This window comes from Ruditapes philippinarum, unplaced genomic scaffold, assembly GCF_026571515.1.
Source record: "Ruditapes philippinarum isolate M1 unplaced genomic scaffold, ASM2657151v2 ctg4738_1_1_1_1, whole genome shotgun sequence".
Lineage (NCBI taxonomy): Eukaryota > Metazoa > Mollusca > Bivalvia > Venerida > Veneridae > Ruditapes > Ruditapes philippinarum.
The window spans coordinates 20,548-48,161 of NW_026854537.1; the positions used below are offsets into that span (position 1 = coordinate 20,548).

The window sequence follows — 27,614 nt, forward strand, 5'->3', positions numbered from 1 at the left end:
TTCTACTCAAAACTTTATTTTACAACCTAGACTAACAAAATGATCTTGTACGAGTTATTATGTTTCAAATTTCTCTGTTTACAGTAACATTGTTTTTACAATAAAAATCAATATAATATGATATAATAAATTGTTTACTATTTGCAATGACACTTTTTGTCAATGTGTTACTGAAGCATAAAAACACTACAGTTTGCGGGATATAATATTGCTACATCCCGATATCAAATGCATAAAACAAGGATAGTAAAAAGATGTGTGATTCTTACACTCGATAAAATGATGGCTGAAACTTGCTCTCAATAAAAACCATGTATAATAATTGCCTCAATAAAACATCTATGATAATTGCACTCAATGAAATGATGGCTGTCACTTGCTCTCAATAAAAGCATGTATGATAATTGCACTCAATAAAACATCTGTGATTATTGCACTCAATAAAATGATGGCTGAAACTTGCTCTAAATAAAAGCATGTATGAAACTTGTACTCGATAAATACATACACGCGTGATTCTTGCAATAAATAAAACATGTGTGATACATGCATTCAATAAATACATGTGTTATACTTGCTCTCAATGAAACACTTGTGATACTTGAACTCAATAAAAACACGTGTAATACTTGCTCTCAATGAAACACGCGTGATTCTTGCACTTTATAAATAATGGTGATACTTGCATTGAATAAAAACACGTGTAATACTTGCTCTCAATGAAACATACATGATTCTTGCACTCAATAAAAACAATATCAATAAAAGCATGTGTGATACTTGCACTCAGTATCAGATATTTGATACATGCATTCAATTTATATATGTATGATACTTGCACTCAATAATAACATGTGTGATACTTACACTTTATAAAACACGTAAATTTTAAGGTGGTAAAGTTTAGGGTACATATGTGTTAGTGAAATAAAACAGACGTTTTGCGTAAGAATTCAAGTTATTTTAGAGAAATACTGTCTGTAATATGTTCATGAGTAACGTTTAACGATTATTGATGTAGTTGTTTTTTTTTTTCAATTCTCGGACGGAGATTAGTTAATGAGTGACGTAGCTACGATTGAAACAAAATAACTGATAGTGTGCGAGTGCAATGTTATGTGAGCTTACATGTCAAGCATTAACAATTTTTTCACTCATTTCTAATGATATCAAATCATTTTTGCTATTTTCCCCGAATATCGTGAAATATTTTCTTTGATGTCGTCATCAAATTATCAAGTCGCAAACTATATATATGTTTTAAGTAGAGAAGTTGTCGGTAAGTAGTGGACAGATAGATTGGAACTGGTACAAAGTATCGGAAATGTATAAGGTCAGTAGCGGTTTTTACATCTGAACTTTTGTGAAGTAAAGCGAATAGAAGACAGTAAGTGTTGTTAAAAACCTTGTGTCCGGGGAAAAGTGTAACAATTTTCGATAAGTTATGTGGTCATCAACATGTAACAGCTTTTAACATATATGATGTTTTTCCAACTTTGCATGAAGTATTAACGGAGCTTTAAAACTTTTATCATTTTTAACTTTCCTGATAAGACTAATGCACTTTTTTTACTGTCAAACTGAATCGAACGATAATCACTACCTTCAATTTCGATTAACGCCCCGTAGGACTTTTGGCCGTCAGGACTTATCTGTATTATAGTCGACGTTCCTTCTTCTTCATCTTCATCTACATTAATAATATGTTCACCCAAAACGAATATGAATCCTTGATCATCTACACATATTTGATTTTGGTAAATATTAAATGGTTGAATATCAGGTATATCTAACGTGAATAAATGGTTACCGGAGCTGTCAATAGTAGTCAGCTTATTACTTCGGTTCAAGATATATATCATACTACCGTCATTACTCACTGCGATGTCAGTATATGTATACATGTACTCTTTGTCTTCTGATGTGTAAAGCTGTTTTATATATTCACCATCAGTTGAATAAACATGTACGGAATGAATGTCTGCAACATATAGTTTGTCACTATGACAGGTAAATGAATTATATCCATGATTTGTGCTGACTGATCTGATCAATGACATATTTCCTGTTACATCAACAAAGAGCAGGTTGCGAAAACCTAATACTACAGCAATATTATTACCTATGTGACACACATTGACTAGATAAAGTTCATTATTTAATGATAAGGTACTGATAACATCATAATGTTTGTTCACTTTTATAAGCTTACTCATGTTCGAGGCAGCTAATAAAATATCTCCTGTAGGTAAAACTGATACATCGTTAATATAACAACCATCCTCGAGTGTATCGTGCTTAATCTTATAGTTCCGAACGCTTATTACACGCCTTAATCTCTGCTCATCAATATTTGTATCCTCATGCGCGATATTTCCTTCATGTAATACATTTGAACTGTAAAATAAAAGCTTCAACAATATAGAAAAAAATACCTAAATATTTCCTCTAAAGAAGTCACAATTTAACTTTAAAAAATCATAGAATTACGTTTTCTTGGATATTCATGAATATGTATAGTGAAATTTGATTCTTGATGACATTAAAAATGCTAAGCTTAATGCGATAAAATCTCTTTATCTAAAATAAGGTTCCTGATATACCAGTGATATTTTGGTAAATTAAACCACCTTTCATATACTTCATAGATACAAAGATAACGACACTAAATATCCCCGAATCCATCTTTAAATATTTGTATTATTATCATTTTGTTGGAAATTGGGGTATATTATAACTTTTTATTTCAAAACTTTTCGCGATATTGGGTGTTTCAACTGTAGGCTTGTGATGACTTTGGGAAATTGATAAATACCACTATTGTCATGAAAGAATAATAACAGAGAGACCCATCTTAAAATAATTAATTAATGTGAATCACCACGTGCGAATGCTTCATGTACATTTTTATAATTGAAATAAAGTATTGGTTACTTTGTTTAAAAGTAAAAAGTCCGATACACAAATGTAGAACATTTTTCAAGATTTAATGTTTATCAATACACCCCGGAAGATACCGGTAGTTAGGGATGTCAAGTAAATGAAGTATGGGATGTTTACGTAAGCGGAATTTTAGCAAATGTACTGTTTGCAAATATGATTATAATTAAAATCTAACAAAAAATTTATAAATTGAAAGTAGATTGCCATTTATCATTCCTCTGTTCTACTTTTTGGATTAATTGATGTTTTACTTTTAAAAGCTTGTTACCTTTTGTTAAATAATACCATTACCTTGTGCCATCAGTCTTTACATCAAAATCAATTCTTTCTGTAATACAAACATAAAATTACACTTAATAATCCGTGACATAATAAATCAACATGCATTTAAAAATTGTTCTGAGTAAAAGTGTTGGCAAATGTCTGTAACCAAGCCTATGGCACATTCTATTCACAACTATTACATTTTAATTGTAGCAAATTTATCGTTTAATACATGCAATAATGAGGATACAACTTGTGTTGTATCCTTATTATTGCATGTGTTATACGAAGTATGACACAAGTTGTATCCTCATTATTGCATGTATCATACGATATATGACACAAGTTGTATCCTTATTATTGCATGTGTTATACGAAGTATGACACAAGTTGTATCCTCATTATTGCATGTATCATACGATATATGACACAAGTTGTATCCTCATTATTGCATGTGTCATACGAAGTATGACATAAGTTGTATCCTTATTATTGCATGTGTCATACGAAGGAATAATGAGGATACAACTTGGTATGACACATGCAATAATGAGGATACAACTTGTGTCATACTTCGTATGACACATGCAATAATGAGGATACAACGTGTGTCATACATCGTATGACACATGCAATAATGAGGATACAACTTGGTATGACACATGCAATAATGAGGATACAACTTGTGTCATACTTCGTATGATACATGCAATAATGAGGATACAACTTGTGTCATATATCGTATGATACATGCAATAATGAGGATACAACTTGTGTCATATATCGCATGATACATGCAATAATGAGGATACAACTTGTGTCATACATCGTATGATACATGCAATAATGAGGATACAACTTGTGTCATATATCATGGTGCATGCATAATGAGGATACAACTTGTGTCATATATCGCATTATACAATCAATAATTAGGATACAATTAGGATACAATTTATGATACATACAATCATGGGAATACAAATTCTGTCATACATCGTATGATACATACAACTTATAATGCAATAATGAGGATATGATTTCCTTGATACTATTCCTTCCCTTACATAAGAGTATGACTATACCTCAAACTGTTTTAATAGAAAACAAGAACTAGTTGCAATACAAATTCTGTATTTGAGTAAGCGTCTAGACAGTCAGATGAACACTGATACTATGACATCAAACAACTTTAACTTTATTATTGTATCATAATACAGTAAAACTTGACTATTATGTGTTTAACAATTTTACAAAACAAGTAATCATTTATAATATCATTACTTCTGATAAATACACTAAAATGAAATACTAGCAATATAACTTTCTAAAAAGTGTAACTCATTACGTCACATATATATTGTTAATTTTGGTCCACAATATATGAAAACCTAGCTAAAATTTTAAAATAAGCGTACAGGTCAGTCTGACTGTCCAAAGCTGAATGACTATTTGAATCGATAATTTTGTACGTGCGAAAATTTTACGAATAGCGACACCTAGCGGTCACTCATTACATTCAGGCAAATTAATTTTCTTCTTATTCGCTATTCTCAAACAAAGAAAATTACATTTCCGTCATTTACCATTTATCGCATGGTACATGCATAATGGGGATACAAATGCTGTCATATATTGCATTACACATGCAATAATGAGGATACAACTTGTGTCATATATCGCATTATATATGCATAATGAGGATACAACTTGTGTCATATATCGCATTATACATGCAATAATGAGGATACAACTTGTGTCGTATATCGCATTATACATGCAATAATGAGGATACAACTTGTGTCATATATCGCATTATACATGCATAATGAGGATACACAACTTGTGTCATATATCGCATTATACATGCAATAATGGGGATACAACTTCTGTCATTTATCGCATTATATATGCAATAATGAGGATACAGCTTCTGTCATATAATGCAATAATGAGGATACAGTAACACGTTTTCCCGAAAAGAAAAATTGATTAGAGTAGCTTCTTCAAGTGTAGACGTTGTGTTGCAGAAAAGAGTGTTTACAACTTTTTATAAAGGCTCATTTTGGAACGGATTGCATCCGGACAAACTGTATATCGTTGTATTTATTACTTTAAAATTTATTATACTTATCAAGAATTGAGCCGCTCTAATGCAAAGACAAAACACCTACACTCGAATAAGGAATATAGATGCAATGTTTTAACGTTTTTAATGTTAATGTGTCTAACGAGCGAAGGTGACAAACTGAATAATAAATAACATAGAGGATAAACGAAATCACCAGGACTTGAAAGCCTATAAAATTCATGTGTAACATGTCCAGCGATAACAAGTACCCGCAAGAGATATTTCCGGTTCTAAGGAATTGTAGTATTTTACCTTGTGCCTTTCTTGCAATAACCGGAAACATATAGAGGATATTTGTTTGTTTGTGTGTAAGATGAAATTTTATTTCATCGAATGGCCTTTAAAAACAGTATTCTCACGAGTGGCGTAGCCACGAGTGAGAATACTGTTTTTAAAGTTCACGAGATGAAATAAAATTACATCTTACACAACAAATAGACAATTTTTTTTTTATTTTATGCTTGAAAACAAGTTAAAACGAAATTTCCATAATTTTAATATTAAAATTTGTTTCCCCCATTGAGAGCCCCATTTAGACGGAATTTCACATTAAAAATAAGAAGTCTTGACCTGAAAAATAAGTCCGCCAATCAAGGTTAAATGACGGTGATATTTATTCATTTTATTAAAAAAATATGAATGATCGCTTGTTTTAATAATAAAAACAAACAATTCTTGTAGGAGAAAAAGTCCAACCATCCATCCATATTTCTGTTACTTACTGCGAATTTATATTAGACCTGGCTTTGTAAAATGTAAGCGGCAGCCATTTTTTAAGTTGTGTATTTCATGGGAGGAAAATAATTGTGTAAGATTCAGAGGGATATAATTTGGATTTGTTAGTCATACACCTTTTTAAAAGAAAGAAAACTTATTTGAGGATTGTAACAGACAAAAAATAAGTGTTGACAGATGTGAAAACATTCAGAAAAGGAGCTAGGAAAATGGAAAACTTGGAAGCTTGCTAAAGTAAGGAACGCTGGGTTGTTTTACTTATTCTACGAGTGATGGCTGTTCAATTCAATTTTCAATTTTTCATAAAGCATACGGCAGTTATTGCTCGTAGGATATATTAATATGCCCAAATGTCATCAAGAGCAGTTTTGCATGGGGAAGGAATGTATTTTTCAGAATGTAAAAACGAAACAAAAAAATTAGAGACGAAATTTGGTGATTGGAATATGAATGAATAGAAGTAAGTTTTCTCTCTTTATTACTTTTGACATTTAAGTTATTTATCTATTTCAGCTTTGCTATTTCTTTTAACAGCCTGACATTGTCAGAATTGTCAGTAAAAATAAAATTGAGGTACCACATGGGGAAAATCTTAAAAAAGTAGTTTCGTCATTGAAAAAAGTGAAATTATATTTTGATAATTTTCACTGTGAAATTATCAAATATAATTTTCACGGATGAATCAGTAATCCACTGAAAAGCATAAAATAAAGTCATATACTGTAAAGCCTGAGCAGCTAAATATTAAATAACTACACGTTTGTTAAATGTTTTACTTGTCGTTATTCGCCATCTTGACACCCAGTAAAAATAGTGCTACATTGATATGAAATCTGAGCTTTATTTGAAAGAAAAATTGCTTATAGATTACCTTCATTCAGACCTTCACTTCCTGGCATGCGCACAACATGCTCTAAAACTGGATGTGACAGCATATTTGCCTGCATCATTTGAAACGTCTTCAACCCTATAGTTGTGATAACGGCTATCTGGCGTGCTTTTACCGCTGCATACAGTCTGTCAAACTGACTGTACCACTTACTTGTTTGACCATAAATTTTAATTATGATAACCGGGCGTAACGAGAACTTGATATACTTCAACTCGCCTGGGTTAGAGATAACGAGAAAATTATCTTCACCATTGCTGAGGTCGTACGAGGACAATAACTCAAATGAAAGGCTCGTTTTACCACTTCCAGTTGGTCCAACAATGACCACCATACTGTGCTTTAAGAAGATACTTTCTGCTTTTTCTTTCGCTTTACTATTGAATTCTTTTAATTTATATTCCTTCTTGAACATCCTTGACATTTCTACACAAATAAAACAATTCATTTAGAAAAGAAAAATACATTTACAAATGAAAAATGTTTACCTTAACAATAGAAGATAAATCTTCGGACATATTAACGGACATAAAGCATTATTTATGCTTTCCGATGTGAGCCTGTAATCAGTAAGCTAAGGTAGTGTTTCACTAATGCTTTCCCGCCAAAAAAAATCGGCCAATATCGTAATTAATTGGTCATTTTCGGAATGTATTTTTCACGATCTTCGGTATTCAATAATTTTTAACCGTTTATAACAAAGCGATAAATGATGAGTGATTGTAAATAATCTAATGCCTAAGATTTTAAAAAAATATCTTCCGGAAATAATCGATTGGCTTTGGTATTGGCCGATGGTAGAATCCTTAGGCAAGAATGCAAAACAGTAAGACTACCTTAAGCTACATATAAAATAGTTTGTATCGTCTGTATGTCTAAGGTGTTTCCAATCAATCTGTTTTTATTTCAAGTTTGAAACAATTAACAATTTAATTTAACATAAAAGGCGTTCAACTCACAGGCACGAGTATCCGACCTGGAAAAAAACATACGACCACATTGACCTCTGTGTTCTTCTAAAACGTGTAAAAAAGTAAAATATGAGCCCCCTTAAAAGATACTATAAGTTAAGAAAACGCCATTGTAAATCAGCTGTTCGGTATATTGTAAAGAGTCTTCTGATTGGCCAATAGCAACGAAACCGAAACATTTCGCACAAGGATACCTGATGGCGAAAGACCGTTGAGAGGTTTGAAACTCGAATTTTGCGTGTATCAGATGCTACTGACGGTTATGAATGGTACCATTTAATGTATTTATTAATATCGTTTAGTATGTTCAAGTGATTTTGACCCGTACTCGGCTGACAAACATGTATAAGTCTATGTTTACGTACCGAATTATTGTGCCACTTTTTATTCTATCTGGGAGTTTAAGCACGAATTCGCTAGTTTGCTGATAGATATTTCATGAACGGGAAGGGCTGGGGACTTAGGGTTGGTCTCATTTGGAAGCTTAATACAAACGTAAAATAGTGATAAATGTTTTTTTCTTAATTATCAGGACAATTGTTTTCACAGTGCCCCGGGAAATAAACCCCTTGCCCGTAGACGACAAGAATCTGGAGATTCCGGCCTTCGCTTAACTTAAAATGGATAAAATATGGCCGTTTGCTGTTGTCGGTAGGTATATGACTGAATGTTGTTTTATGTTTTAATGTTTTACTTGAAACACTCAGTGAGACTGGAGCCCACATATGTACTCTTTAAACCGATTACACGGACACGGTGCAATTCATTTATGCAAACACTTTTGTAGACGCCACTTTTGCCTTATTTTGTCAAAACACATACAAATGTGTGCAAAACGACCCCATAATACATCATTGCATGTTTGTAAAATAAGTGACAAAAATAGTTTCGTCGCAACGGCGGTGGATACGATTGCAAGCAGTGCGGTGGGCCCGATACCATTTTTGTATATTTTAAGAATTTAACATGACGTAAGGCACTTTTCAATTGACTGCAGCCCTTTTCTTACTTTGACATCTGAGAACGTGGTTATTTGATGTTTAAAACGATACTACTGTAATAATTATAAAACGCTCATACAAATATATGTCCGAGGTCCGCTTTTATATTTTCCTTCCATTGAAAAAAACTTCAGCCATAATTATCACAGAATAATCCCCGTTCAACAAGGGGGTCGTTTTGTACACATTTGTTTGTGTTTTAACCAAAATAAGGCTAAAGTGGCGTCCCCTCATCAAACTGTACAGATGTGTTTGCATAAACGGCAATGAATTGACCGTGTGCGTGTAATGGGTTGAAAGAGTACATATGTGGGCTCCAGTCTCACTGAGCGTTTCAAGTTAACCATTAAAACATAAACCAAACTTCAGTCATATACTTACCGACAACAGCAAACAGCCATATTTTATCCACCGCTTCTGCGACGAATACTTCACCGCCGCTGCGATGAACCCACCGCTTCTGCGAAAGCTATGGCCAATGTGTGTTTTTTAAGGGGGCTCATATTTCACTTTTTTTATGGGGGTGACACATTTGAGATGAGCACAATGATTTTTTATCAATGTGGTCATATTTTATTCCCAGGTCCGATACTCGTGCCTATGGTTCAACTTAGGTTACTGTAACTTCAGCTTCAGTTGATTTTCATCAATATTCCAGTTAAAATATTCTGATATCTTATATATAGACTTACCAAGAAGGTTTCCGTGGACAGTGTCGTCTGCTGTTATGTTCTCGTCTGTAATATACATGTATATAACTAAATATGTAAACGAGTCATGATGACAAAGTATTTATTTCACATAGATGCAAATTCAATAAAACTAGCATTACTGTACATAAAGCATATTATAAAAATTAAAAGACACTTTAACATGGAAATATTTCTGTACAGTAATAATCGACGTTCATTTCATACCACAAAATTGTTAAAACATAATGCCTTAGTGGATATAAGTTTAAATCGTGTATTCTAATGATCAAATAGTATTACTGAAATTATAACAGAAGTTAACCTGAAGGAATGATAATAGATTTACTGGAATAATCATTACATTATTTAGAGTAATGACAGCAGACTCATTACATTATTTAGAGTAATGATAGCAGAATCATTACATTTTTTAGAGTAATGATAGCAGAATCATATTATTATTTAGAGTAATGATAGCAGAATTATTACATTATTTAGAGTAATGATAGCAGAATCATATTATTATTTAGAGTAATGATAGCAGAATCATTATATTTTTTAGAGTAATGATAGCAGAATCATTAAAGTATTTAGAGTAACAATAGCAGAATCATTACAGTATTTAGAGTAATCATAGCAGAATCATAACATTATTTAGAGTAATGACAGCAGAATCATATTATTATTTAGAGTAATGATAGCCGAATCATTACATTATTTAGAGTAATGATAGCAGAATCATTACAGTATTTAGAGTAACAATAGCAGAATCATTATAGTATTTAGAGTAATCATAGCAGAATCATAACATTATTTAGAGAAATGATAGCAAAATCATTACAGTATTTATAGTAATGATAGCAAAATCATTACATTATTCAGAGTAATGATAACAGAGTCCAAACAGTATTTAGAGTAATGATAGCAGAATTATTACAGTATTTAGAGTAATGATAGCAGAATCATTACATTATTTTGAGTAATGATAGCAGAATCATTACATTATTTAGAGTAATGATAGCAGAATCATTACATTATTTAGAGTAATGATAGCAGAATCATTACATTATTTAGAGTAATGATAGCAGAATCATTACATTATTTAGAGTAATGATAGCAGAATCATTACAGTATTTAGAGTAATGATAGCAGAATCATTACATTATTTAGAGTAATGATAGCAGAATCATTACATTATTTAGAGTAATGATAACAGAATCATTACATTATTCGGAGTAATGAAAGCAGAATCATAACATTATTTAGAGTAATGATATCAGAATCTTTACAGTCTTTTGATTAATGATACAGAATCATTACATTTTTTTAGAGTAATGAAAGCAGAATCATAATATTATTTAGAGTAATGATAGCAGAATCTTTACAGTATTTAGGGTAATGATAGCAGAATCATTACATTATTTAAAGTTACAATAGCATATGCATAACAGTATTGATAGTAATGCTTGCAGAATCATAACAGTATTTGGAGTATTGAAAGTGACGGAGTTACTTTTATTCTTACTTTTGGCCACAAAAAGGTTACTTTTATTCTTTGTTTGTTAATTATGTAAGAAGTTATGAGCTTCAAAATATGGCTTGTATTCTGTTCGGAAAATAATATTTAATTTTCTTGAAGCTCATCTACAACCACTTTGTTGTAAGTATGGAAGACAACCATAGCTACCTGTTGATTTCTCTGTTGTAGAATCTATGTATACGGTCGAAGATGGTGATAGCATGTCATGTTCATTGCGTCTAGTCACCTCATTCAGGAGCCTTTGGTTGGTTACTATGACAATATCAATGACATCATCATTATCGTCATCAGTTGCTTGTATCATACTGTCAAATTCTTCACACATCACTTCAACTTTGTGAGAATCATAAGTTGATATCCCAAACGGTTCCCGAAAAAGAACAAACTGTGCATCTTCAGAGCAAATTCTTTTCCAGTCTGAAGGGTTGTTTATTTCTAAACATTGATCATTTCGATTGTACTTTCTTTCCTGTACAGCGGCAAGTGCACATTTGTACGTTAATTTGTTGTCAAAACCGGTCACAATCACACGATGATTATCGGTGAGCTGTTGTAAAATCTCGGAAATTGCGTCCTTGAAATTTTCTTTGCAGTCATTTTCTTCTAACAGTGCTCTCGCGAGTTTACCTGAAAGTTTAAGGAATTGTTTCTTCGTGTGGACACACTTATATAGGAAATAATATATCAAACTTTAAATTCAAAGCAAAAAAGACACTTAAAATAGAACAAAAAACATCTTAAAATGACACAGATACGTCCCGGCTCTTATGTGTAGTAAAAATAAGTAAAAAATATGAAAGGCACAGTTGCACGGTAGGGAACGTGTTACAGTATCGCGTTTTCCGGTTACAGTATTATAGAATTTTCAAGATGGAGGATTATTTGTGGGAAAGACAGGTAGGTGATTTTTATTCCCGATCCAAACTACATGTAGTTCGGTTTCTGAAAGATGTCTTTGTGCTTCGCTCGTAAGGAACTGGATCCAGTATCTAGTCATATATTTCCCCAGACCTTGCACCGCAGAATTATCTCTATATTGTCTCATAAATATGCAAATTTGACAGATTGACAAATTCGAATCGAGAGCGCAACGCATTTTCTCCCATTGCGACATTATTTAATCATGCCTACAAAATGTAACCCTACAAAACGTTAGTCCCTTGTGTTTAGAAACGTTTACAAAAGAAAACGACCAGTTGGACCTATTTTCTTGTTCGTCAAATGCGTTTGAAAAAAATGAACAATGTTACAGTATAGAGCGATGTGAATTTTGCAGGGTTACAGTATAGACCGAGCGACTTTGATCCCGTTTTGTTACAGTATATACGCAGATTTCGGTTACAGTTTAGATACTTGCCAAATTTCAAATAAAATTCGTTAATTCATATTATTATTATGAAATAACCCATACCTCTCTATTTAATATATTCTTGAAGGGTTGTATTACATTTTTTCTTCAACAGAAAAGTCATAGTTTGCTATTTCCTTTTAGTACTTATATTCAGATTGAAACTTTTTGCAGAATAAGTAATGTAATCTGCCATTCCATGAAAAAAAGAGAATACAAAGGGTGAAACTTAAAAAAGGAATTTTGAAAGGGGATCGTAAGTTATAAAATCTGCATACCACAGATAAGCTGTCAAAAGACACAATTAAAAAAAGCAGGCAACATACCCTAAGGGTGATTAAACAGTATTCGAGTGAGAAATACTACAACCATACATATTTTAAACTGGAATTTCATCTACAATAATGTTTTTATTTATTTTTGGTTTTCTCGGATTTTAAGTTTTACCGACACGAGGTCATATGAAAGCATTCCTGTTTCACTGGAAAGAAAGACCCCAGATACCCCTTTGTGAAACATTTCAGACACTAGCGGACACCTGACTAGAACCACTACCTTCTGTAAACTAGCTTCATATATTCCTCATATACAAAGTACCCAGCGTCATGACGGGATTTCAACCACAGCAGTAAATGAAAAATAATTTGAAGTCGGCGATCTTGTCCCGACTCTGTCACTATAATATATGTACATCCATTAGGCTCCATGGAAAAGATACTGTAATTGTCTGACCTTAATTTATACTCTTATATCTTTCAATATTATTTTCCTTTTCAGAAACATCAAAACTTCAATGCAGTATGTCTGGAAAAAAAAAAACTTTAAATATAATAATGACAAAATAATCTTCACTTCAAGAAAGAAGCATTTGAAATGACACCAGTGTCATGATTTGATTTAAATGCTTTTTGGTATTCAAAATTGCATCCGAAACCATTTGAACAACTTTTATAGAAATTCATGTAAATTTCATCAAATTTGGTCAAGTAGTTACTGAGAGGATGAGATTGGACACACATGTGTACCACAGACGAACGAATAGCTTTGGGCCAATAAGCTCACCAGTCGTGCTTAGATTTAAAAGTCTATCTGTCATTCATATATTTTAGCTAGTATATATAAAAATATCGAGGTCTAAGCTGTAACAGAAATTTGGGTATAAACTATAACAAAATCGGATCTATGCTGTAACCCTGCTCAATTCACCTCGCTCTATACTGTAACATTGTTTATTTTTTCAAACGCATTTGACGAACAAGCAAATAGGTTCTACTGGTTGTTTATTTTCATCAACGTTTCTAAATACGGACTAACGATTTTGTAGGTTTACTTTTTGGAACGCATGCTTAAATAATGTCGGAATGGGTGAAAAATGTGTTGCTCTCACGATTCGAATTTTCAATCTGTCAAATCTGCAAGTTTATGAGACAAAATAAAGATAAATCTGCGGTAGATACTGGATCAAGTTCCTTACGATTCGAATTTGCAGTCTGTCAAACAGCACATAAATGAGACAATATAGAGATAATACTGCGTTGCAGGGTCTGAAAAAATATATATCTAGATTCCAGATTAAGTTCCTTACAAGAAAAGCACAAAACATCTTTAAAAAACTAAACTACATGTAGTGTGGGTGGGAATAAAAATCACCTACCTGTTTTCCCAACAAATAATCCTCCATCTTGAAAATGCTATAATTTAACCGGAAAACGCGATACTGTAACACGTTCCCTACGTTGAGTTAAACTGATTATGAAATGGTGTGTATTTGTGAATAAGAAAAGACAGTTATGTTTAATTTAATGTTTTCAAATGCAATATGATACAAAACTTTTGATTAATACGCTTGAATATTATCATTTTCACCTAGCATCATTGTTTTTTTGTAAATGTAAAACTGTATCTCAGCGAACAGCTGATAAATAATATAGTTAGTAAGTCACAATATGATATTGTTAAATCTTGCCATGTGTTTGATGATGCATGTTGTTCTGTTTCAGATCATTTACCGATACTTACTAAATGTGTTTTACCACTGACTCATATATATGTCTCTCATACTCCATATGTAGCATGGAACAAGTGTAAACCTGATAATCTCTTAGCATATGCCAAATAACTCAATACGATGTTATCAGAATTAGACATCTCAAATTTGAGCTATACAATAGAAAATATTGAGCATTTATATAGACATGTTGTTACATGCATAAAACATTGTTCTGATATGTTACTTCCTATAAGTAAATTTAACAATCATGTTAAACCGTACTAGAACACAGATGTTAAGGCTGCTTATAAACGACAAAAGACTAAGCGCTTGAAATGGCTTTCAACAAGGCAAACCACGAGGAAGAGAAAATGTGTTTTTTACAAATTACAAAGCGGAAAAACGCATATTCATCAATGCTCAGAAAAACGCTATTTCGGATGTTAATTAAAAAATACTATGATGACCTAAATGAAACTGCTGAATGTGATATGAGGCTCTTTTGGAGTTTAATTAAACGCAGAAAAGGTAAACGATCTAATCCAGTTAATGAGATCTCTCATGGAGACCATCTTACTCGAGAACCTGCTGAAATTGCGCAAACTTTCAGAGACTATTACGCCAATGTATTCACCCCGAAAAATAATGAACGCTTTGACAATGATTTTTTGAATAATCTCGATGAAAGTGTTAGAATGTTCGAAGAAAGCGATGACTATTCAGAAGATGACATTTTGACAAATGAAATTACCATGAACGAGCTGAAAGACTGTTTTCGTGATATGAAATGTAGAAAAGCACCCGGTCTTGACTCTATTACAACCGAGCACATCATTCATGGAGGTGAAACATTAGCTTCATACTTGTTAAAACTTTTCAACATAATGCTTGAATGTAATTATATTCCTGGAGCATGCAAATCTGGAGTAATAATTCCAATACATAAGGAGGGGAAACTTAGAACAGAACCAAAAAGTTATCGATCAATAACCCTTCTGCCAGTTATTTATAAACTATTTGAACGAGTGCTTCATCATCGTCTAACAACATGGACAGCCTCAAAGCAGCTAAAATTTCCGAGCGCACAACAAAAATGCGTATCAAAAACATTTAGGACCAGTAACCGCATCTTTCAATCAACAAGAAGCTGTACTATCATACACAGAGAGTAACTCTAGTGTGTATGCCGCTTTCCTAGATACTGAAGGTGCATTTGACAATGTGAGACACAATGCCATTATCATGAAAATGCATAATTTAGGAATCAAAGGTAAATTTCTGCGACTCATAATTAACAGTTATAAAGATATATTTGGCTGCGTCACCGTTAATGGCGTTACGTCAGATATATTCCCAGTTTTGCAGGGCATTCGACAGGGCGGGATAATGTCTACTTGGAGCTACCCACTTTTTATTGATGAGCTTTTACAAAATCTTGAAAGTTGCAAACATGGAATTATAACCGGTAATATTGCATGTGGCAATCCAACACTTGCCGATGATTTGACACTATTAAGTCCATCATTAACATCACTAGAGAACCAGCTTGCTATTGTTAACACATACGCAAATATTGGGGATATGAATTTAACTATAGCAAATGTTGTGTATTGAAGTTTGGCGGAAAAATTTCTGACAATATATTTCAAGCAAACTTTGGTCATTCTGAAATATCATCATGTGATACCGTTGTGCATGTTGGAATTAAACTTAATAAGACATTAAGTGTAACAGATACAATCGATCAACGTATACATAAAGGACAATCGTCACTTTTTTCAATATTATCCCTAGAAAACAATGTTGGTGATATAAATCCACTGACCCTAGCATCATTAGTACAAAAGTATCATTTTCAACCTTTCTCTATGGGGCTGAACTATGGCATAACGTTTCAAATACTGACATTGTAAAGATCCAACGATTTGAACGATCGGCAGCGAAACAAATACAACATCTAGAATGGACATGGCTCTAAGCACACTGGGATGGTTTACTATTGAAGCAGACATAGACCAGAGAAAGCTAACTTTCCTACAAAAACTGTGTACTATACCAACACACTATCTGTCAAGAAAACTATTTAATTACAGACTTAACTTGTTTGTTATGAAAGGTTATTGTAATCAACGCGGCTTTGTCCCCGAAATCTGCAGACTATTGTACAAATACGGACTATTCCATTTCATTTCTGACTACATGAAACATGCACATTTTCCATGCAAATACTCTCGGAAAAATATTATTAAAAAGGCAATTACAAATACACAAAACAACATGTGGCAACAAAGAATTAACAGTGACAGATAATTTGACAGATTTATAGCAGTTCATCAATCAGTAACGCCTTTACATTTATGGCTGTTTTAAAATACAAACAGTGAGATTAAACATGCTATAAGTGCAACGAAAATACTTCTATATCGACAGTTTTATACAAGTTATTCCTGTACAAAATGTCTACAAGAAACTAGTGATATAAACAGACATATCTTAGCTGAATGTGATACATATACACGTGAACGGACACGCTTTACACATTCAATTGATCAGAAATTTAGCTCTGAAGTTTGCAGCTATTTCCTTAGAATTAATTCGGAAACATTCTTGCGAGGACTCTTTGATTCCAATTCATTGGCTGTCTTTGGTATTAATCCAGAACTCCAAAAAGGCTTCACCAACCTATGTTGTAAATACGTTCACGACCTAACGATGGAATATAAAAAGTAATCTCTAGAACATTCTAATAACATTCTCTATGAGAGGATGTTTATCTTAGACTTCTAAGGTTAAATGCAATATAATAAATCCATACTAAATGTTCCTATACATGACACTTATATTTCGTATTTTCGATAAGTTATAAATGTAATCAGGAAAATATTTAGTAAAAGTGCATAAAAAACTATTCAGTAAATACCATTATGTCGAACATTGACAATGTATCATGTGCTTATTAATAAGTTAACATTGTGTATGCAGGTTGTTATAATTCAATATAATGTAACTCTATATTTAATGTATGACATTGTGTATGACATGCTTTTCGTGTATATAATCAGTAATCGTATGTTATTATGTTATGTTCTCATGTAAATGTGTTAATTAATTGTTATATCAGTCACTGAAAAGTGGAATAAAAGATTATATGATAAAACATAACTGTGATTTAAGTCCTTTACTCGGTGCAATATAAATGTTTTTAGTTTCTTGGCCAATCAAGACAAAAAAGACATTTAAATTTTACTTCTTAAATTAATCATATTTTATAAATATTTATAATGCTAAACTAGAAATGTGTCCATAGGACACGGGTGCCCCCACCGCGCCACTGTTCTGTCAATCTTTTTACTAAGTCAAGGGAAATAACTCTACATATACTGGATAAATCCACAAGCTAAACCCCAGGTGCAAATCTAAATATGCTGAGCAACCTGCCCATAAGGTTTAATGACTATGTCAAATCCTTTTTGAGGTGCACAACTACACATGCTGATCAACATTCCTGCCACACATGTTGAAAATTGCAAAATTTTACTAAGTCAAGGGCAATAACTCTGAAAATACTAAAAATATCCACACGAAAGTACCCAGGTGCACAACTACACATGCTGATCAACATTCCTGTAAATAAAAGACTTAACTTTAGAGAACAGTTGTCACCTCGCCCAAGGATCAAACCAGCGACCTCTTAATTACAAATCCAATGTTATCCCTATTGATCTAAGCAGGCAGACATAAATACATGCAAAGGTGAAAATGCTTTACCTTTCATTCGATCGATTTTATCATCAAAAACTTTAAATCTTTTTTCAGCAACACCTGAAAAGAAATACTCACGTTAGTTTTTCGTACTATGCATGCTGAGACAAAATAGTGTTTTAATTAGATAAACAATTGTTTATGCGTTACAAAAGCTGAAGAACTACTCAATATTTTTTGACGTCAAACAATCATAACAAGAATTAATACAATACCTGAGCGTCCCTTCCTTTTTACACTTGCATTCTTTAAAATCTTTTTTGATTCTTTAGAGTTTTCTTTTGCAGTTGTTACTTTCTTTGTAAGTTCTGTATGCTGCAACTGGAGTTTTTCTTTCAGATTTTTTATTTCCTCGGCAAGTTCCGAGATTTTGTCGGAAAATTTTTTGTTTTGTTCATGGTATAGAGACTTGAGCCATGTATTTAGTACATCTGCAAGAGATGGCATGTTACCATGTAATACCGATTTAATTTCGTCCTCTATGGCGACTAACGTCGTTGACCCTGACAGAGTCTTTAACTTCACAACAGCATCTCTCAGGCGTTTCCATGCTATGTTGAATTCTTTGTCAGTTACAAGTTCAGTACTTGCGATATGTTGTAATTCGTTTCTGATCTCAGTAATATCGTGGAGACAGTCTCTTTCATTTTGTTGTAATCGATTTGGAAATAATTCCTTAAGCAGGAGTATCAGCAGAGTAACGTCCCAATTTTCTATATCAACAGACCCAAAATGTGGATAGATAAGATTAAGTTGATCTGGTCTGATTTGCCGTATCTTTCTTATATCAGATTCCCGAATTTGTAGATAGTCTTTCACGCTAGTATAGAGATGGTTTGGATCGGATTCTGCCTTTGAGACAAAAAGGGCTCTTAAGGGTTTCGGGCAGATATTCACGACAAATGTCACCAACCGATAATAGTTATCTGCCATCCTACAAAATAGTAGAAATCAGTTATCCACATGCTGATACATATATGAATATTATTATAAAATCTAAAAAATAGTAAACCCACTTGTTTGTAATGATTCTGAAAAAAATATCGTTGCGAGGCCTTATCACACAAGCAAATATTTTGACAATCAATATAGTAAGTTACATTAATATCTTTCGAAATACATTAACGATTATGCATAGTAATCTTGGAGAAAGTAGTTTTACCACTTGACTTATGTTGCCACAACTGAACGTTGAAGTCTAGTAAGTAGTTCTTTAAAATTTTGAAGTGGTCTATTTAAATCGTCCCTTGTGAAATTGGTTATATTCTAAGTATAATTTTTGTAATTGTGTACATGAAGTGTCTTTTTCGAGTACTTTAAGCGTGTACTGTGTGTATCTTTGCAGGATTTTATCTCTGGATGGAGGGTTTCAGTAGAGGATTGATAATGACATGTATATCTGATTTGTAGGATCCCTCTTTCAATACAGATATATGTGAGCTCTCAAGATTTAATTAAATTTTGCATTCTGTTAGTATACCGGCAGTGTGACCTGTAACATGTAAGTAGTCTCTCTCAAATATAGGCCGCTAAGAATTTCAGTTGCTTACCGTTCCCTGACAGACGTATATACCACATGGCAGTGCTTGTTTTTAAAACTTTAAATAACATGGCACCGACTTGTTGACAGAACTGATGACTTTATCCGACCACAAAATATATAACTTAAGATCTAGGTCACGAAAAGATATTGTATTATGGACAAGACCTAAAGCAAATTATATTAAAGACACATTTTCTTATTATGGCAACGAACGAATGATGCAATATATGTATATGTTTAAAGAAACTATTGAGTGTCTGTCGAAAGTATGAGTTGTCTTATGCTTAAAATTACATATTATACTTATACCTATGCATGTCCTGTTGTTGTTATTGTTGTTGTTGTTGTTGTTGTTGTTTGTTTTTATTTCAAAAGGCCAGATTTGAAATAAGATATATATGATTGCTATTGTATGTTCTAAATGTGTAACCTTCTTTAAATAAAGATATTATTATTATTATTATTATTATTTTAATAATTATTATTATTACTGTAATAGGACCGACTTGAGTGCTTGATAGTGTGGTCGCTTGTTAATGTTCAGACTTTAAGAAAAATGTATTTAATTTTTATTCATAAAACGATCTGTGGAAACCACTTCAAAGAAACATAAAGAAAACAATATTTCTAGACTCAAAACATTTATTGTAAGATAATCATTATTTCTTCACAAGATGTGTGAAAAAAATGCGGCCTGGATACCCTGCGAACCAGCGGTTTAGTAGCCATAAGTTTGCGTACTAGCGGTGTGAAGTTGGAGGCTTAGCGGCCCAGCGGTGTGCAATTTACGATTAAGTGACGTAAAATTGGCAGCCTGCCGGCCCAGTAGAAATAAGTTGGCGATCTTCCGGCATAAAGTTGGGAAAATGTTCGAAAAAAATAAAAGCTGCTTTTAATGAAGTTTTTAAGACAATTCTTGGTATTTAAAAACATAAACAGAAAAGGTCACTTCGAAATAACTTTATGCGAAGCGGTCTAAAATTCAATAGTTGTAGAAATGTTATTAAAACAATAAAAACGACCGTTTGATTGCTATAATATTTATTTTCAACTCAAAAGTTTTAGGCCGCCTGGCCGCTGGCCTGCCAATCAACCTCACAGTGTCAGGTTTTTAGAAACTATAAAAATACGGTATGCATGAGAGAATTTCGAAGTTGGAAGACCTCTATTGAAAGCAGACGGGCTATTTAATTCTCTGCTGCGCATCGGCCGAATGTTTCACTGTCATGTGTTTTTTCGAATTTATTGGAGTTGGAGAAATATTTTTGTTAAGTTGAGTTGTTGTAGTTTAAGTGTTGAACTTGCTAAATAAAATAATAATCCATAACTTTAGTTTAATTGATTTTATTATGCTTTCACTTGTTATGTAAATAACACAATCATGGGTGTGTGGGTAATTATAAAAATATCATCCAGAGGAAATGATATTTTACTGTTACTCACAAACCCATGTTTGTAACCTATTACCACAAACAAATACTGTGATGATCTGAAATAGTCAAATAAATCTAACTGTAACAAAACTAAACAAAGAGTAACAACTAGACTGTCCTTGCAAGTTGTAAATATACTATATTGTAAGACTACTTGAGAAGTTATTTTTTCATTTTCATGTATTCTTTAAGTTTTCAGTCATAAGCATACAATAAGCTGTGTTTTAGTTAGAATACAAAACACATACCCAATTATACGGTTATGATCCGTGAAATCTGATCCTCCTGTATCGCATGGTTTTGAACAAAGTGCATTCATTTAACAAAATAACGATGATGTCCTATGTCTTTCCGCCATATCTACATTGTTTCACTGATTAAAATTGTTAGATAATCCTTTGTTACATGCTTTAATCGTCTGCATGTTCCAGTTTGACACATGATTATTTACATTGCATTTATTTCCAATGAAAACGGATATTTTAATTTTTACTACTCAACAAAAAAATATTTTTATTGTTTTCGAAAAGCACTCCAGGGTACAAAGAACTAAATTTTATTGGTGCCATAGTCACTCTGGTGATGCCCTATCGTGGTGAACTTCTTAAATAGGAATGAATCGAGAAAAAATGGCCATTTTATTTTGTTTTATTTAGAAACGAGATTTTATACTGTTAAATAGTACTGTTACCTCGTAACAGAAAAATATCTTAGTCACATGGTTCACTTGCATTAACATTAAGAAAATTCCCAGAGGCCTATGAGAAATTAACTTGCGAAGAAAGTGAGGGGTTATAATATTTTTTATACAAGGATATAGTTCTAAATGATAGACATTTTCAGTGAAAAGCTGTTTAGACAGATTTCGGTCATAGAAACATCAAAAGAGAAAATTCGTAACAATATCACAAAGCATCATTATATGACTGAATGATGTACCGAAATTTGCTGCTTCTTTAACTTAGAAACACCTCTACTGAGCTTACCCGGAGACTGACAGAAATAGGCGACATGATTTTATTGTTCGCAGATGCAATTTGATCAATAAGAAGTTCTTACTTTCCATTTGAACAATTATAACAAATCTTCAACGGGTGCAAACTGACCTCTCGCATGGAGCAAACGTGTTTACTTACAGATCAACTATTAATGTTATCATTAAAAAAATAAAAATAAAAATTTACAAAATAAATAATTTTAGTAGCAGACAATGCCATTTTATATAGACTGTTTAGGGTCCATTTAAGTCAAAAATGCTATTATCTGCATTGGCACAAAAAAAACCCCGAAAGTCTATGAGTGCCCAAGAATCAGTCGCAGATCAAAGAAATGGACCCCTGAGGGTTACTAAAACCCAAAATAGGTTATAAATCAATTTGTACCAAAAATTCTGGAAGTCTGCGAGGATGTAAGTCGCAGACTTCCATACGGCATTTTAGCACAACAGTTTTTTACTCTATTTAAGAAAACCCTACTAGAATGCCGAGCCAACTAAGCATTTAATAAGAACATTTTTATAAAATTATTATTTAATTATGCCCTGTTAGGTTGCCTAGTCAGCTCAGCATTCCGGCAGAGCATTGTAAAACAAAAGTTTGGAATGTTGCATTGCCACCTGAGCATTATAGCTGAGCATTTTTCTCATTATTTCAGAATGCTCTGCTAGATTGCGCTGCCAGCGGAGCATTCCAGCAAAGCATTTTTATGCAATATTATGGAAGTTTCCGCTAGATTGCTTGGCCAGCTGAGCATTCGAACAGATCATGTTTACACTGTATTTAAGAATGCTCTGTCGGCTGATTTGTTTCAGCGCAGCATTCCAGTAAAGCAGTTTTATACCCTATTAAAGAATGTCCCGCTATTTCCCGCTATGTTCTCTGCCAGCCGAGCATTCAACACAGCATTTTTACTCAATATTTCAGAATGCTCTGACGGCTGAGCATTCAAGCTAAGCATTTTTTACACCATTTTTAGGAATGTCCCGCTAGATTGCTCTGCCAGCTCGGCATTCCAGCAGAAAATTTATAATTCTTTTTCTAATAATGTCCCGCGAAATTTTTCTGCCGGCTAGGCAATTCAGCAAAGCAATTTTTACTTAATTTAAGAATGCCTTGCTAGATTGCATAGCCAGCTAAGCATTCCAGCAGAGCATTTTTTACACTATATTTTGGAATGCCCCGTTAGATTGCCTAGCCAGCTGAGTATTACAACAGATCATTTCTTTCCCTATATAAATTATAATGCCATTTTGCTTAGCCCATGGTAGTAGTTATTTGCACTAACTTCTTAAATTTCTCGACAATACATGTATGCCAATCCTAAGTTTTTGTGTACTCCGTTTTGTATAGTAAAGTGAAGCTGGGTAACAGCGGGTCACAGAGTTTTAAATTTAAAAACAGAACATGCGTATTTTGAATATCCGGATCAGGATGTATATACATGTAAAGTCAAGAAATTTAAGAAGTTAGTGCAGATAACTGCTGAAAGTGACGTTTTGGATTAAATTTGCATCGGGTAAACGGAAGCTGACACCTGCCTGTTCTGTTTGTAATAGTTATAGTATATAAAACGAGTTAGTTACGAGAATATAACCCATGTTTAAGTCCCCGACGCTACAGATAAAAACATACCAACATTTGTGCGTACAGTTGGTTTATCGAACCAAATATTAGGCGTACAATACGAAAACTGGAATTATTGTATATATTTTCGGATAGACATGGAAAACTACTCTTGTATATCGTTTGGTTATCAAAAATAAACATGTTGGGACTTAAACTAATCGAATATTTCGTTTTAAAACTACTGATTCTGTATTCGTTTGCATGTGCATATCAGGTTGACGGTTGCATTTGCATCAACAAATACCTCAATAACTTCCTCAATACTATAAAAATAAAGTATTTTATTTAGACGATCATGCACAAATATATGTTCTGATCATCATGCACAATGCTTTTCTTCAAGAAATTACAATAGACAACAAATATTTGGAAATAAACAGGCTCATACCCACTTTCGTTTTCGTCGGCCATTAGTCGGTATCGCATGATTTCACCTTGCTTAAAGGATTATCGCACCGCTATACGCTCGACCCCCTGGTTATTCGGATTCAAGATTTAAGGGCTTTTTTAGTGGAAATAATTCATTCAGAGGATGTACCTTATGGTTTCAGCAGTTGCATAATTATATGAGAATAATATCATTTCATTCATTTTCTTCTTACTTTTTTTTGCTACTTGGGAATGTTTGAGCCTCAGTGAAAACACTATACTGATATATACAAGAAGCGACGAAACGCAACTGCTATAAAGCAATTTAGTGTTTTTCCTAAATGAATGAATTAATTTGTTCAAGTCACATAGCTTGTTCTAAAACTACTCGGCGAATGTGTCGGCCTCTAAATTTCGTTCAATATATCTAGACATATTAACACTGCAAACTTGAAATATATAGAATTTATACAGAAATTCATGCTGTGACTTTTAAAAAATTTCATTTTAACTTTATTCATTTTTATATTTTTGTAATTTGACAATCCAATCGCAACTACTCGGCCCTTTCCGTCAGTCTTCGGATAAGGACATCACACACAAAAGTATGAATACACAGAACGGATGCGGTATTCCGGTCTAACCTACGCTAAGAAACTAACAATGTAAACAAATAGTAATTTAATGCTGGGAGTTGTTGACAAGTTTATTTCCAATATATGTAGTAAAAGTCCACCTAAAATAAGTGAATAGGTACAAACGCAAACAATACATTATTTATATATTTACTAATATGGCTGTAGAAACCGAAAGTACAAAAAACCAACCTGTTGTCATTTAGTCGGATTTGTTTAAAATTGAACATCAGTGGCCATATTTAAATTACAGTTTGTTGTCGGACATATTTTCAAGCATAAGAGTACCGGAACGGACATTAGGTGTCAAATATATACATTCGTTTTACATTATCTCATTTCTGTTTACATCGGTAGAACTACTTTCAATCCGTATTGTTTCCGATGTTATTATAGATAATAGCCGAGGCAGTTCCAAATGTTGACAATCTTTACGCAGTGATCTCCCCTTAATTTTACGGCGATAATGTACATATGAAGGGAAGTAACCGCTTCGAGGAGTTTGGTTTGCAAATAAGAACACCAGGGTCTGAAATTTCGCTACCATCTGACGACCCAAACAAATAAAAATGTGCTTAATAGTGAAGTTAAGTAAACAAACAACTATTTCCGATTTTCATCGTTATCTCAGACCTAGTAAAAAGCGAAAAACTATAATTATTACATGTTATCTTATTTTGTAAACTTAAACTTAACATAGAAAATTTATCAAATTGATCAGTATAAGTCTATAGATTTTACTAACTGGTTATTATTTTCATTTTTGCGGGAATGCGACTTAACTATTCTACCTGTCCGTCATCGTCATCGAAATAATCACGATCAACATGATTTGTATGATTTATAAATCTTCTGCATTATAATGTAAATAGTAATCACATTGCAGAATTGCAAATTTATGTTATGTCCGACTAGTAATAAATTCATGTTGATGTAGTGGATAAAACTTATCATCTAACCAAATATTGAGAAATATGAATATAATTATAATTATATATTTCGACAGCAGCGTCTATAGTGAAAATGAAAAAAAATAGACAACACAATAGTTTAACAAAATTTTTAACTCACCTTACTTAATGAAACCCTTTCCACTGAATGAATTAGGATAGCTAGATATAGACATGTCTACCTTTTTTAGTAACAAACGGGTTTTCACATTTCTATTTTTACACGGGTAGTTATATTAACGGGTATACTTATGTCATTTCCTAAAAATAGAATTGGAATACCACCGTTTTCAAATACATCCGCTATATAAATGAAACTTTAAGATTTAACCGGGTGTACTTTGAAATTAACAACTTTATGCACAAGAAACATTCATATGGTGTGTTGAGTGTATAAAAATATTATTTGTTCGATGAAAAATAATTCAACTATGCTCTTCAAATATTAATTGGGCTAAGACCTTGAAAACATGTGTATATATATCTGAACTTAAATACACAGGAAGTTTCTTTTTTGTTTAGTATAAATATAAAGTATTAATTGGGCTAAAACATGTATAGATGTATACAAAAATGATAAAATTTAAAAGTTCTCTTAAAGTGATATTTTTTCTCTTTATTTATCCTTAAAAAGAGAGAATTTGCCAAAGAACTTCATTAAATGTCGTTTTAATTTTTCATAACATTTCTACAACTGTAAAATTTTAGGTTGCCAAGCAATTTTTTTGAATGTGATTTTTAGTCGATTTAATTTCTTTAACAAACCTCTACAACACTTTAAGTTCAGGCCGCTATGCCACAAACTTCATGCCGCTAGGCCGCTGGGTCACTAGGCGGCCAACTTTACATCGTCAGGCCGCTGGTCCGTTAGGTCGCAAACTTCACGCCGTAAGGTCGCCGGGCCGCTAGGCCGCCACATTTAGGAGGCGGCGTGGCTTCAAAACACAACCAACATAAGGTCGACGTCGTAGCAAACCACCCTCGCACAGTTTAGCTGATATAAGATTGATATGCGTACCAGAATGTAATGAGTAAGCAGCAATTGATGTGCCAGTTTGGAAGCGATTGCGTATGTGAGTGTTCCGCGTCTTGCAAATGCGTCGTGACGCGCGGACGTCCTCTACATGTTCGATTTTCTATACGTCTTATTGCTTGAAAACGTTGCCTTAGGTGTCGAAAAGCAGGACTAGAACACACAATATTCATAGCGACGGCATTCATCGTCATTCCAGCATAAAGCCTGCCAATTGCACGTTCTCGTAAATTTTAGGAGCAATATTTTTAATGGACAATTTATAGCAAGAGGAATTTAGTGGTATTTATACTACTCAAATTTGTCTATAAAAAGATATGTTTTGTAAAGCAACAAAACATTGGACATATTTTGTATATTTCAATAATTATAAAGTCAATATACATGTAGTAGCAATGTGTCTGTCTCATTTAGTGACTGAAAGGGCGGATGGACCCTCATTAAGCATATTTCTCATCATCATAAAGGTGTTTGCTAAAGTGTATTGACATAACATAGAAACAGATGTTGTCCGATATCAGTTGAAGTCAATGAACAATGGTAAAATTACGATGACGATTGTCCAGTGGTGAAAGTTTGATGTTTCGATGGCACGATAGCGAATATGCGAGTGTACGATGATAAAAACGCGATGTCACAAAAGTAAAAGAGAAAACAAGAATGTACGAAAATTATAAAATAAAATGTTTTATTTTATAACTGATTTTTCCGTGAATTATATTTGATAATTTCACTTTGAAAATTATCAAAATATAATTTCG

The 27,614-nt window shown here is 32.9% G+C and overlaps 1 protein-coding gene across 3 annotated transcripts; it reads right to left on the minus strand.

Moving 5' to 3' along the window:
- Window positions 1-26,044, minus strand: LOC132740394 (uncharacterized). Of its 3 annotated transcripts, none has more exons than XM_060728289.1 (8): window positions 25,942-26,044; window positions 18,482-19,200; window positions 18,273-18,326; window positions 11,314-11,793; window positions 9,627-9,671; window positions 6,945-7,388; window positions 3,235-3,271; window positions 1-2,397 (listed from the first exon to the last, which is right to left on the minus strand). In XM_060728289.1, the coding sequence occupies exons 2-8, from the start codon at window positions 19,197-19,199 to the stop codon at window positions 1,509-1,511; spliced, it is 2,667 nt and encodes an 888-aa protein (XP_060584272.1). In that variant the 5' UTR covers window position 19,200; window positions 25,942-26,044; the 3' UTR covers window positions 1-1,508. The 3 variants fall into 3 exon arrangements, with proteins under 3 accessions (XP_060584272.1, XP_060584271.1, XP_060584273.1); XM_060728288.1 differs by having other exon boundaries at window positions 25,947-26,023; XM_060728290.1 differs by having other exon boundaries at window positions 2,344-2,397; window positions 3,212-3,271; window positions 25,947-26,023.
- Window positions 26,045-27,614: the final 1,570 nt, after the last annotated feature.